The sequence below is a fragment of the Capra hircus genome, chromosome 23, assembly GCF_001704415.2.
Source record: "Capra hircus breed San Clemente chromosome 23, ASM170441v1, whole genome shotgun sequence".
Classification (NCBI taxonomy): Eukaryota; Metazoa; Chordata; class Mammalia; order Artiodactyla; family Bovidae; genus Capra; species Capra hircus.
Window position 1 is genome coordinate 12562773 of NC_030830.1, and position 12759 is coordinate 12575531.

General features: G+C 44.5%; 1 protein-coding gene across 2 annotated transcripts in view; it reads right to left on the bottom strand.

Moving 5' to 3' along the window:
- MBOAT1 (membrane bound O-acyltransferase domain containing 1) overlaps positions 1-12759 on the bottom strand; it is a 115075-nt gene that overhangs the window by 38255 nt on the left and 64061 nt on the right. For both annotated transcript variants that reach the window (XM_018039164.1, XM_018039163.1), the window contains exons 2-4: positions 9684-9829; positions 8734-8811; positions 2498-2593 (exon numbers count right to left, since the gene is read on the bottom strand). In XM_018039164.1, coding sequence (XP_017894653.1) covers positions 2498-2593; positions 8734-8780 — 143 coding nt within the window. In that variant the 5' untranslated portion in view covers positions 8781-8811; positions 9684-9829. The remainder of the gene's footprint in view (positions 1-2497; positions 2594-8733; positions 8812-9683; positions 9830-12759) is intronic.

Below are 12759 nucleotides of genomic sequence, written 5' to 3' on the forward strand. Positions count from 1 at the left end.
AACAAAAAAAACTTACTGTCTCACAGTCCTGGAGGTCAGAAAGGCCATAAGCAAGGTGCTGGCAGAGATGGGCTTTTCTGAAAGCTCTGACGGAGAACGTTCCATGCTTCTCCCTAGCTCCTCGGGGCAGACGGCAACCCCTGGGGTCCCTTAGCTTGCGGCTGCATCACTCTTACCTCTGCCTCTGTCTTCACAGGGCCGCCCCTCCCCCTGGGTATCTCTGTCTCTCCCGTGGACGTTTTGTAAGGACACCCGCCATGTGAATTTAGGGCCCATCCTAATCTAGCATGCCTTCACACTAACTAGTTACACCTGCAAAGGTCCTGTTTCTAAATAAGAACATATTCTGAGGCTCCAAGTGGACACAAATTAGGGGAACGCTCGTCAAACCAGTTCGTGGTGACACGCTCACATGCGACCTCCCTATGCAAACCTGAAATGGGTAACTGCGCATGCATCCTTCCTGAGTCCTCACCCCTGTCTCCTATAACTGTGCCTGCCATCTACAGGTTCTCAGTCAGGTCTGCTGAATGATGAATGAAGGTACCTTCCAAGGCAGAACCCAAGCCACTCCTTGGAGCATGGATCTGATCGATGATGGCTTTGCTCTTACACAATCCCCATCCACTATCTCCGGAGTCGTTTTCTCCAACACGGATTGAGAAGGGAAGGGGAAGCAAAGATGCTTGCAAAGCAATCTTAATGCAAGATTTTCATTTTTATACTCCTGTCTCACCCCCTTTAGGCTTTCTCAAATACTAGAGTATTTAACTCATTCATTTATGACGTGACAGGTATTCTTCCCTGGTAGCTCAGACGGTAAAGCATCTGCCTCCAATGCGGGAGACCCAGGTTCAATCCCTGGGTCGAGAAGATCTCCTGGAGAAGGAAATGGCAACCCACTCCAGTACTCTTGCCCGGAAAATCCTATGGACGGAGGAATCTGGTAGGCCACAGTCCATGGGGTCGCAAAGAGTCAGACTGAACGACTTCACTTTCACTATGACGTGCCAGAAGCTCTTCTAAGTATGGGGAACAGGGGACACAGTTCTGGAGTTAAACCAAAAAAACTGAAGTTTGTTGATTAAACTCTAAGGAGAGTTACGATGACCATTTTGAAATTACTTTTAATGCTATAACTTTGCGACTATGTTGCTAATCTTTGTTGCTCCCACATTTTCCATATTTTGCTAGCCATACACATCACTGAAAAAACAGAAAGAAGTTTGTGCATTTGTTTCAAGAAAACTGAAAAATAGTGGTCCACAATCTGGGAGGAAAGGAATAAAGACAGGATGCAACTCAAAGAGAAAAAGGCAAAACCCAGAGGACTGAGGGTAAGAGGAACTTATGCCCAGAAAGCCAGTCTGAGACCAAACTAGGGTTGTGGATGTTTCAAGGCAACAGTTTTTGTGTTCCAAGCAACACTTCGCCTCCTGAAGCCTCGTCACAGTGGGAGCGTTTAGTTGCACAACCTGGGAAGTTCATACAAATGAGTGGTAAGTTGCAGCCCTTATTTCATTGATTACTCTCTACCAACTCAGCCCATGAAAGGCAGGTCAACCTGAGAGGAGAACCCAGGCCCTCCCTGACCTCAGGCTGCCTGCATAGAAGAGAAGCGAAACTCTAAGGAAGTGAAGTGGAGAAGACACGACGTGTGAGGAGGAGGAACTCTCGTTTAGTGCCCGTTCCTCAAGATTCACAAAAAGCTGTTCCTGAAAGAGCATCCACAGAGCACAAATTTTTCTCTGATCCACTGTCACCTTCACTAGGCGACCCACTAGGAGAGGGGGTGGTCCCCCGGGTGAAGGCCACGGTGACAGACACAATTTTACAAGAAGGATGGAGACCCCTGCTATGCCAGACAGTACCCTTCTGATTGCGAGCAGCCTGGGGGAGCTGCAGAGGGGACTTGGGAAGAAGGCCAGAGCAGCAAAAAAGCTCATCTGGCTTTTCCGTAACAGTGCATGGAAAAACCCGAACGAACTTTTTGGCCAGCCCAATGTTTATCAGCTCCTATGGAAGAATTTTGTGTTATTAACTGTAAGAGATAAAACACCAACTCTGTGTTTGGGACCTTAGAATAGGGGTTGGCAGACTTTTCTGTACAGAGCATGATAGGAAATATTTTGGCTTCTGTAAGGTCGTATGGTTTCTGTCATAACTACTCAGCGCTACCACCGTAGTGCAAAAAGCAGCCGCAGATAACAGATACATGAGTAAGTGCCTGGGCATGTTCCAATATAACTACAGAAACAAGTGGCAGCCCAGACAGAGCCCACGGCATGTGGCTGGCGACCCTACCTTACGACAACGGCAGAGCTCACCATCCTACGGAGCAATCAAATCACCGCCCTCAATCTCACATGCACCGTCTCACCAAATGACTTAACCACGTCACTGATGACTCATACCTGTGTTCTCGATCTTTCCAGACCCCAGGGGACTGAGTCAAAGTCAGCCACCCAACCACCCCAACGCAAATGAAGATACTCACCCAGAAAAATCTGTAGTGAGAATTCCGTAGTGGAAGATGTAGATTCGACTGATGTGGCAGACTGTAAGGTAGCCCATTGCTACAAAAAAGGAGTATCTGGAACCAAAAAAACACACGGAGCATCAGATCATGTGCATGCACTCAGCTGACTTTCTCTCCTTCACCCCCACATGCGATTAGCCACAAAGTCCTATCTGGTCCACCTCCCTCCCAGCACATCCCTGCTCCTCACTTGCACACCCACGGCTCTCAGCCCTTCATCTTTCCTCATCTGGACCACAGCAGCCCTTCTCAACTCGGGCAGCATGATGGAATCACCTCGGGAGTAACTGGCCCCACCCCTGGATATTCTAATTTCATTGATAAGAGATACACATGGCAGGTGTCACTCCAATGTGCAGCCAGAGCTGGGAACGGCGGACCTGTAAGGTCCTGCACTCAGATCCTCCTCTTCACAAACCATCCTGTTTACACAGTGATCTTCCTAAAATATAAATCATCCTATTGCCAACCACTCCCTTCCTGAAACACTTTGTTCCTTGGCTTCCATTCTCCTTGTTTCCTTCCCAGCTCTCTGGTCAGTTCTTCCAAGGCTCTTGCTCAGCCTATCTTCCTCCCTCTACTCCTTAGGCGTCAGCAGTCCCAATGCGCTGCTCAGGATCCTCCCTGCTGATGCCTGAGGCTTCAGTTTCCACCTTCTCCTGTTCACTCCCTGGCCTCCTTCAGAGGATCATCCTACAGTATAAACCAGCAATGTACACATACACACACACACACGCATGCATGCCATTAAGAACATTCATCAGCTTGTACATATACAGGTATGTGATCACCTGATTAACCACTGTCTCCCTTACAAGCCGGAAAGCCCCATGAAAGTCAGGATGGTCAGGTGTGTTTCATTCACCACTAGCTGCGACTGTTGCCAGTGTTGAGTGAACACACAATAAATGAATGTTTCTTGACTTAAAAGCCACAGGGTTCAATCTCTGGTTCGGGAAGATCCCACCTTCCCTGGGGCAACTAAGCCCACAGCTACTGAAGCCCACATGCCCTAGAGCCTGTACTCCACAACAAGAGAAGCTGCGGCAATGAGAACTCCATGCACCCCAACTAAAGAGTAACCCTCACTGTCTGCAGTAAGAGAAAGCCTGGGCACAGCAACAAAGACCCAGCGCAGCCATAGATAAATAAATAAAGCCATTTAAAAAAGTCTTGCTCCTCCACCCCACGCCTACTCCCTAATGTCTAATCACATCAAGTCTCCTGAATACAGCATTCCAGGTGCTGCACATGCTAAGCTCTAGCTTAACAGTTCCTTTTTGGATCATCTCCAGCCACATTGCATGTCCATCATGTGCTAAACCACACCAGACTGCTCCCTTCCCACAATTAAATCCTGAATTTTCAGGCCAGATTTCTTTCTCCTTCCTCTGCCTGCAAGCCTTTGCTCCCTCCTATGGTCTATCTGGACACAAATTATCTGACATGGCTGAGCTCTAATGTCATTAGCATAGTCTTGCTCCATCCACCCCACCCCAATGCCCAACACAATTCACTGCTCAACTGCCTGTGTTCTCCAGTGCCCTATGCTAACATGTCATCATAACATTAAAATTACATGTATCTGTTTCTCCAATTCATTGTAACCTCGAGCACCCAAACTCTTGGCCATCAAGAGGTTCACTTAACTGTTAGTTGAAATGAACTAAACTGAGAACATTAAACACCTTGGAAGAAAAGCTATGACCAACCTAGACAGCATATTAAAAAGCAGAGACATTACTATACCAACAAAGGTCCGTCTAGTCAAAGCTATGGTTTTTTCCAGTAGTTGTGTATGGATGTGAGAGTTGGACCATAAAGAAAGCTGAGCACTGAAGAATTGATGCTTTCAAATTGTGGTTGTGGTGTTAGAGAAGACTCTTGAGAGTCCCTCGGACTGCAAGGAGATCCAACCAGTCCATCCTAAAGGAAATCAGTCCTGAATATTCATTGGAAGTACTGAGGCTGAAGCAGGAAACTCTAATACTTTGGCCACCTGATGAGAAGAACTGACTCACTGAAAAAGACCCTGATGCTGGGAAAGATTGAAGGCAGGAGGAGAAGGGGACGACAGAGGATGAGATGGTTGGATGGCATCATCAACTCGCTGGACGTGAGTCTGAGCAAGCTCCAGGAGTTGGTGATGGACAGGGAAGCCCGGCGTGCTGTAATCCATGGGTCATGAAGAGTCAGACACAACTGAGCGACTGAACAGAACTGAACTGAACGGTTCAGGAGCCCATCAAAAACAGACATAAATTCACGAGGTTGATTTTCAAGCAAATGTAATAAAACTGGGAAGATGTATATTCTCATACCAAATGATGCCGAAATTCACAAATTCACATTAAAATAACTCATGAAGACTAGATCAACCTCAGGAATATTAAGAAGGGATAATAAACATTCATCTGGTAGCAAGGGAAAGCAGGATGCTGAGCCAGATACACTAAAGCATTCCACAACTTTAGTTCTCTTCATTATTTGCAAGCAAAGATCTTACCACACAGAAATGATTTTTCCGTCCCTGGGTTCAACCATAACCCTTTCCAGACCAAGAAGATGGTGCACAAAGCAAATGTTTAAGAAAAAACTCCCTTATGAGCTGAAGTACTAGAATGGAGTTAGACCTTTTCCCTCTATTATCTGTTCCCCTTCCCAAGCCAGTTCATAAGGGTCAAGGCAGTAGCACAAAGAAGATTCGAGAGACTTTTCCAGAACCCTTTCGAATCAAAAGGAGCTACAACCAGGCCTTCCTGGGACCCTTCACCCAGAGAGAAAAGCAAGTTCAATTCAATTATTATAAAACGACCCACCTACCAAGGGTGGGGCCAAGTACTGAGTCCCCAAACAACAGAGAAATACGTTCATTTCCCCTGAAAATCCTGAATCCAGGAGCAGCAGAAAGAGCGTGTTTTCTGGGCACAGACCAACATGAGTTCAAATCCAAGCACTGGCCAAACTCATCTGCAGGTGTGAGAAGTCAGGCTAGTAGTTAATCTTAGGAAGGAAGGGTGTGGTAGAGATTGGAACATGCGTGACGGGAACACAGTCCTCACTGACCTTCGTGGCAGTTGCAGGGGTGTGTTCACTTTGTGAAAACCCACTGAACTGCAGGGCCATTTGTATACCCGGGGCTTTCCAGGGGGCACCAGTGGTAAAGAATCCGCCTGCCAATGCAGGAGACACAAGCGATACGGATTCGATCCCTGGGTGGGAAAGATACCCTGGAGTAGGAAATGGCAACCAACTCCAGTATTCTCGCCTGGGAAATTTCATGGACAGAGGAGTCTGGAGGGCTAAAAAGGAGCCGGACACGACTGAATGGCTGAACACGTACACCCATTCACCTCTCTGAACTTTCATCATTTTCCATCTCAGGAAATAAAAATCTATATCCTATAGAGTTCTTCTAGAAAGAATATATTTGCTGTAATGATAGGAAATAGTAAATGTAATTGTATACTGATACACTCAATAAGAGTTTATATATCAAAATTATGAAATATATTTAAGAGAGCTTGGCCTCAAAAGTTGGTAACTGCATCACCAAGTTCTGACACGAGGCCTTCCATCCCAGGAGGTACTGTATTCTGTTCCAGTGGGTTCATACAAGGTAAGTGAAAACCCGTGATTTTTGCCCAACAGAGGGGCCTGGGAAGGAAACAGAATTGGTACCCCATGAACTCTCTAGATAAATCCTGAATAACAGGCAGCTCTGCAGTGGGTTAGGTCCGCATGGCAGCAAGTACCAGTCTTGCCCTCCTATTCCCAGCTATGCATAGAACACAACTCATAACTCAGGGAAAGGCAGAGGAAAACAATTCACAAAGAACCCAACAATCTTGAAGCGAACTTAAGCTCAAACCATCCCCTGGTGGCTCAGTGGTAAAGAATCCGCCTGCCAAGCAGGAGATATGGGTTCAATCCCTGGATTGGGAAAATCCCCTGGAGTAGGAAATGGCACCCTACTCCAGTGTTCTTGCCTAGGAAATCCCATGGACAGAGGGGCCTGGCAGGCTACGGTCCATGAGGTCGCAAAGAATCGGACAAGACTCAGCCACTAAACAACAAACAGCAGGACAAACCCCACACCGCGCAGGCAGGAAGCCCGACACGCAAAGAAGCCGCCTGGCTTTTCCAACCTCATGCCGCTGGAAACAGCCAGGTTTCCTGACCGCTGCCTGGAGTTCTTTCCCAGCAGCAAGAGGAAACAACTTCCCTCCACTGGGAAATGTGAACCACTCCTGACTTCGGCAGTCCTGGCAACCACACAAGCACAGAAAGAGGAGAAGAACTTGTTCTGGCATTTTTTTCTTTCCAGTCTTAGGACACGGCCCTCTGCTACCACGATGTTATCATGAAGAAGCAAACAGTCGGAGCCTGCCCGTGAAGGGCTCTCCCTCCCAAGGCCGGAGGATTCCACTCCTGCCTGGAGACTAACACAGCAAGCCTGGAAATACAGCTGGACCCTCTGAAAAATGGACCCCACCTCACCAGCATCACACAGATGCAGGGAGAGCTGACAAATTATAGTTTGTAAGGTAGCTGGAAACCTGCTTTAGAGATGTGACATTTATATTCATCATTTAATTGCTTCCAGTGTCAAGTGGAGGAAAAGCCACACATTTTTACCTCCCACTGAAAAAGAAAGATTTTGTCATAACATGAAGCATTTCCCAAATCCATTCTTAACAAATTGTAGAAATACAGATTTCCTATTTCCCTTCTGAAGGAATGACTCTATCCCTTTAAGGAAGACATTTAGCAGAGGGATGATTCAATTCAGTTCAGTTACTCAGTCATGTCCGACTCTTTGCGACCCCATGAATTGCAGCACGCCAGGCCTCCCTGTCCATTACTAGCTCCAAGAGTTCACTCAAACTCACGTCCCTCAAGTCGGTGATGCCATCCAGCCATCTTATCCTCTGACATCCCCTTCTCCTCCTGCTCCCAATCCCTCCCAGCATCAGAGTCTTTTCCAATCAGTCAACTCTTGAGAGAGATGATTAGAATTCAAATTTCCCAAGTTCATTTGAATATGAAGTTCAATGACTATCCAAGTTAAAAGCAGGCAAAAATATTTTCCCTTGCAAACCAAAAATGTATTGGAAGTAATTGCAAGATGATACACTAAAAAATTAAATTCCAATGCTTTTAAGAAGTAAAACTATTGTGCTAATAGTCTTATTAATCAAAGAGTTTTCCGAGGTTGAAACAAGTCATTTGCTTTTCCAGAGAAGTTATCAAAAAGGAAGCCATCGAAGAGTGAATGTATTTTCAAGTATATTCAGTCATTCATTCCATAAATATTTACTGAGTCTTTACTTGTGCCAGGTATTGTTCTAGGCTCTGAGGCTACAATAGTGGAGAGAAAAGTCTTTGTTTTCACAGAGCTCACATTCCAGTGTTACTGAGAGGCTGAATTAATTCTGAGGTTTCAGAAAGACCACAGGAATCAGAGACAGTGCAAGACAGCCACTCCAGGTATTTTCCTGGATTGTCCAAGCATGCAGCCTTCAAGGTAGAATTAAATTACTTCTGCACTTTGAAGTCAAAATATCATAGGAAGAATATTTCTTCCTTTCTGAACACTTCTTTGGGCATATTTAAAATATCCAAAGTTTTGACACATCATACTCAGAAAATCAGAGCCAAGTTCAAGATAACAGACACATCCATCACCCCCTCCCCAGGCTGATTCACGCCTCTCGTGATCCCTTTCACATCTCCCTGAGCCATCTTGCTGCCAGTTACCCCAATCTGATTTCTGTCACTACAGCTTAGTTTGCTTTTTTGAGAACAGAATTCGTGGGATCTCCTTCATCCAGCACATTGATGTTGAGATTCACCCGTGGCATTGCGTACAGCGATCATTCATTCTTTTTCATGGCTGAGTAGTATTCCATAAGGTGACCCCTTTCCAGGGTGGTGCCATGACAAATAAGGCTGCCTAATTCTGATAAACTCTCTTTCCCCTAATCTTAGTTCACATCACACTTTTTGTTTTTCCAAACAGCTTTCTCCGAAGACCCCCAGCATTTAAGGTTTTCCATCCTTCCCTTCAGATATCCCAGAGAACTTAGGATATACCACATGTGGCTAAGGGAGAAGGCATCCCTTCATCCTGGAAACAGATTTCAAAGATCATGAAAAAGCTCACCTTGCATTGTTCATCCCCAGGGTCTTACCTGTGAATATTGGATATGCTTGCAGTGACCATGATTCCATAGCACATTAACACCAGCACAAATAGATGCACAGAATACCTGCAGGACATCGTGGGGAGAAAGGGAGGATACCGAATGCATTTCATATTAACATACCTCTTGGCTGTCTCCACCTCCACTCCCACCAAAAGGCAAGTGATCAGTCAACTCATGTTTATTTAAGAGAAAATAAATCAAGCATTTTCATTCTATCCAAGTAAGATACCTTGAAATGACACTAGGAAGTCAGGACATAGATCTCCAACTGCAGAGAAGAGAGTTCTTTCTAACTTTAAAGTATCAAGACCAAAACTGAGCTGACCCAGACACCAACACTTCGACCTGGGGGTGATTCAAAATACTTATCATCCTTTCTCAAATTTTCACTGGAGGAGGAGGAGCCATAAGCTGCTACTCTGAACAAATTCCCTCAAGTTGAACTTCTAGAAATGTTCATTTCTAGAACTTCTTCCCCAAGAAGTATCCCTCCCAGGAGATCTGCCCAGCTTACCTAGTAGAGAAAAGGCTTTCCCTGCTAAAGAAGGACACATTCCCGAAGACTGGCCCTAAAACTATTCTACTCTAAGTGCAAGATTAATGCCAGTATCTCCAGCAGTGATGCAAGAAAAACACCAATAGCTATAACAGTCAGGAAAAGTTCCTTGCTGGGACAATTTAACCTTAGAGCATTCCATTTACATGACCCTGGGTGAGATCAGCAGAAGTCTAATTTTAAGAAAAATTCACTGAATTAACTTCTGTTAGAGTCAATTTATTGGTTTCAGTTTCTGGAGATTCCTGCAATATCCCCATTATTTTACAATAAGAGTAAATGTCATATTTTTTCTTCCTTAGTGTCTGGGAAATGCCAAGAATATCTCCACAAAACACTCAAATGATAAAAATTTAGAATGTAGGAGGTTCATACTCACCAGCCAAAACAAAAGATGACAAAATAGACGCCAAAAATGGTGGCAAATGCATGCCGGACATCAGGACTGGTTTTCCCGGGACTCAGGTAGAGGCGGAACCAGAAAGCTGCGCACAAAGCGAAGAGCTGGCAGGCCACAAAATTCACCTGGACGGGGAGAGTGAGAGTTAGAACCTTTGCTGTTTGGCCTGTGTGTGGATCTTCTTTCCCTCCTTCTTGCAGATTCTACATCAAGATGTCTCTCAGACATGGATGTTTTGCTCGGTAGAGCACTCGTTTGGAGGAGGTTAAAAGATAACCATACCCTCATCTGGTAGAAGAAGTGACCAACCCAAAAGTTTCTTCTCCAATCCTTTGAGATGAGGCAAAGCTGCTTTCCCACTAACAAACTGGAGACTTTTTATTGGAAAGAGCCTTAGTTGACTGTGAGGTCACTTTGCTGAGCGTCTTCCCTACCCCCAGCCCTTAGCATTAGCCTAAGATAAAGAACGTATTCTTTTTGAGGTGCAGATGAATCAAGTCCTTGAGGCTTCCTCACAGTGAAGTGAAGTAACAGTTGCTCAGTTGTGTCCAACTCTTTGCAACCCCATGGACTACACAGGCTATGGAATTCTCCAGGCCAGAATACTGGAGTAGGTAGCCTTTCCCTTCCCCCATTGCAGGCAGATTCTTTACCAGCTGAGCCATAAGGGAAGCCCAAGAATACTGGAGTGGGTAGCCTATCCCTTCTCCAGAGGATCTTCCTGACCTAGGAATTGAACCGGAGTCTCCTGCATTGCAGGCGGATTCTTTACCAACTGAGCTGTGAAGGGAAGCCCTGTCCCTCACTGGTACCTAAGAAAGCAAATGCTTCTCCAAAACAATCATCAGCTGGTTTGGGGAGGCTTTTTTTAAGATTTTTTTTTTTAAAATTATGGACCATTTTTTTTAAGTCTTTATTGAACTTGTTATAATATTGCTTCTGCTTTGTGTTTTGGTTTTTTGGCCCTGAGGTATATGGGATCTTAGCTCCCCGACCAGGGATCAAACCTGCAACCTGCTGCAGGGAGTGAAGTCTTAACCAGAGAAGTCCCTCATCAACTGTTTTCTGACTCTAATTTTTCTCATTTTAAATTAACACCAAATAAGAGATTGCCCAAATCCAAGGGGGTACTCCAAAGATGCTCAGAAAAAGAGACAGCCCTGTATTAAACTTTCAATATCAATAAACTTTCAATATTTTTCCTTAGAAAAATCTCAATGACCTCTCTCTCAAAAATATTTTACCTGAAAGAAACTATAAAATATTTATAATTTCCTGATACCCTTAGGTATGCAGAGTACATCACGAGAAACGCTGAGCTGGATGAAGCACAAGCTGGAATCAAGATTGCTGGGAGAAATATCAATAACCTCAGATATGCAGATGACACCACTCTTATGGCAGAGAGTGAAGCAGAACTAAAAAGCCTCTTGATGAAAGTGAAAAAGTTGGCTTAAAGCTCAACATTAAGAAAACTAAGATCATGGCATCCGGTCCAATCACTTCATGGCAAATAGATGGGGAAACAGTGAGATACTTTATTTTGGGGGGTTCCAAAATCACTGTAGATGGTGACTGCAGCCATGAAACTAAAAGACACTTGCTCCTTGGAAGAAAAGTTACGACCAACCTAGACAGAATATTAAAAAGCAGATATTACTTTGCCAACAAAGGTCCGTCTAGTCAAAGCGATGGTTTTTCCCGTAGTCATGTATGGATGTGAGAGTTGGACTCTAAAGAAAGCTGAGTGCCGAAGAATTGATGCTTTTGAAGTGTGGTGTTGGAGTAGACTCTTGAGAATCTCTTGGACTGCAAGAAGATCAAACCAGTCTATCCTAAAGGAGATCAGTCCTGAATATTCATTGGAAGGACTGATGCTGAAACTCCAATATTTTGACCACCTGATGCGAAGAACTGACTCATTTGAAAAGACCCTGATGCTAGGAAAGACTGAAGGCAGGAGGAGAAGGGGACGACAGAGGATGAGATGGTTGGAGGGCATCACCAACTCATTGGACACGAGTTTGAGTAAATTCTGGGACTTGGAGATGGACAGGGAAGCCTGGCCCTGGGGTCCATGGGGTCGCAAAGAGTCAGACACAACTAAACTGAACTGATACCCTTAGGAAAGAGCAAGGGACTTAACACAAAATATACTGAAAGGTTTAACCATTAAATTAACCCTAGAAAAGTCCTTTAGACTTTTCAGAGTATTCGGAATGAAAACTTCAGCATCAGTTTGCTTTTAGAAGGGAACAAGGATATAGTATCTGAATAAATCATCAACTTCAGCCTTGACAGTTTTTCACACTACAAAAAAACTGTGGCTGTTGATGAAATTCATCAGGGTTATTTTGCTCCATGGTAGGGCTGGAGGTAGGCGACATCAGCTCCATTCCAGCTTAACTGTTTTCACAATAAAAGAAAATAAGAATACTCCTTATAATTCATAGGAAATACTTTCAGAGAATTTTATTTTGAATGATTGACTGTGCTGAGTTTCCATTCTATTTGGAGATTGTTCTCCACCAGTCTTTCCAAAAACGTATTCCCACTACTGTCCCACCCTCCCTCTCTACCTTGAAAGACAGAGAGGAGGTGAAGTCTGATCCTCTCTTGTGTGATATGGTCGTATCTCTTTATAGACTAAATGTACCACCAACAACTCACACATAGGGACTTCTCTAGCAGTCCAGTGGTTAAGATTTCACCTTCCAATGCAGCGGGTGCGGGTTTGATCCCTGGTCAGAGAGCTAAGATCCCACATGTCTCAGGGCCAAGAAACCAAAACATAAAACAGAAGCAATATTAAAACAAATTCAATATAGACTTTAAAATATGGTCCACATCAAAAAAAAAAAATCTCTAAAGAAAAAAACCTCATGCACACACAAACAGAAAACAACTGTCTAAGCGAGGTTCTGAATGTAAAGGAACTAGCAACTAGAAAGTCAAAGTTACGATCATCTGTAGGTGATCAATCACACGTTCCTTCATTCTCTCAGCCCAGGGACCAGTCCACAGCGGATTATAGTGACTCAGAAGTGCAAACAAG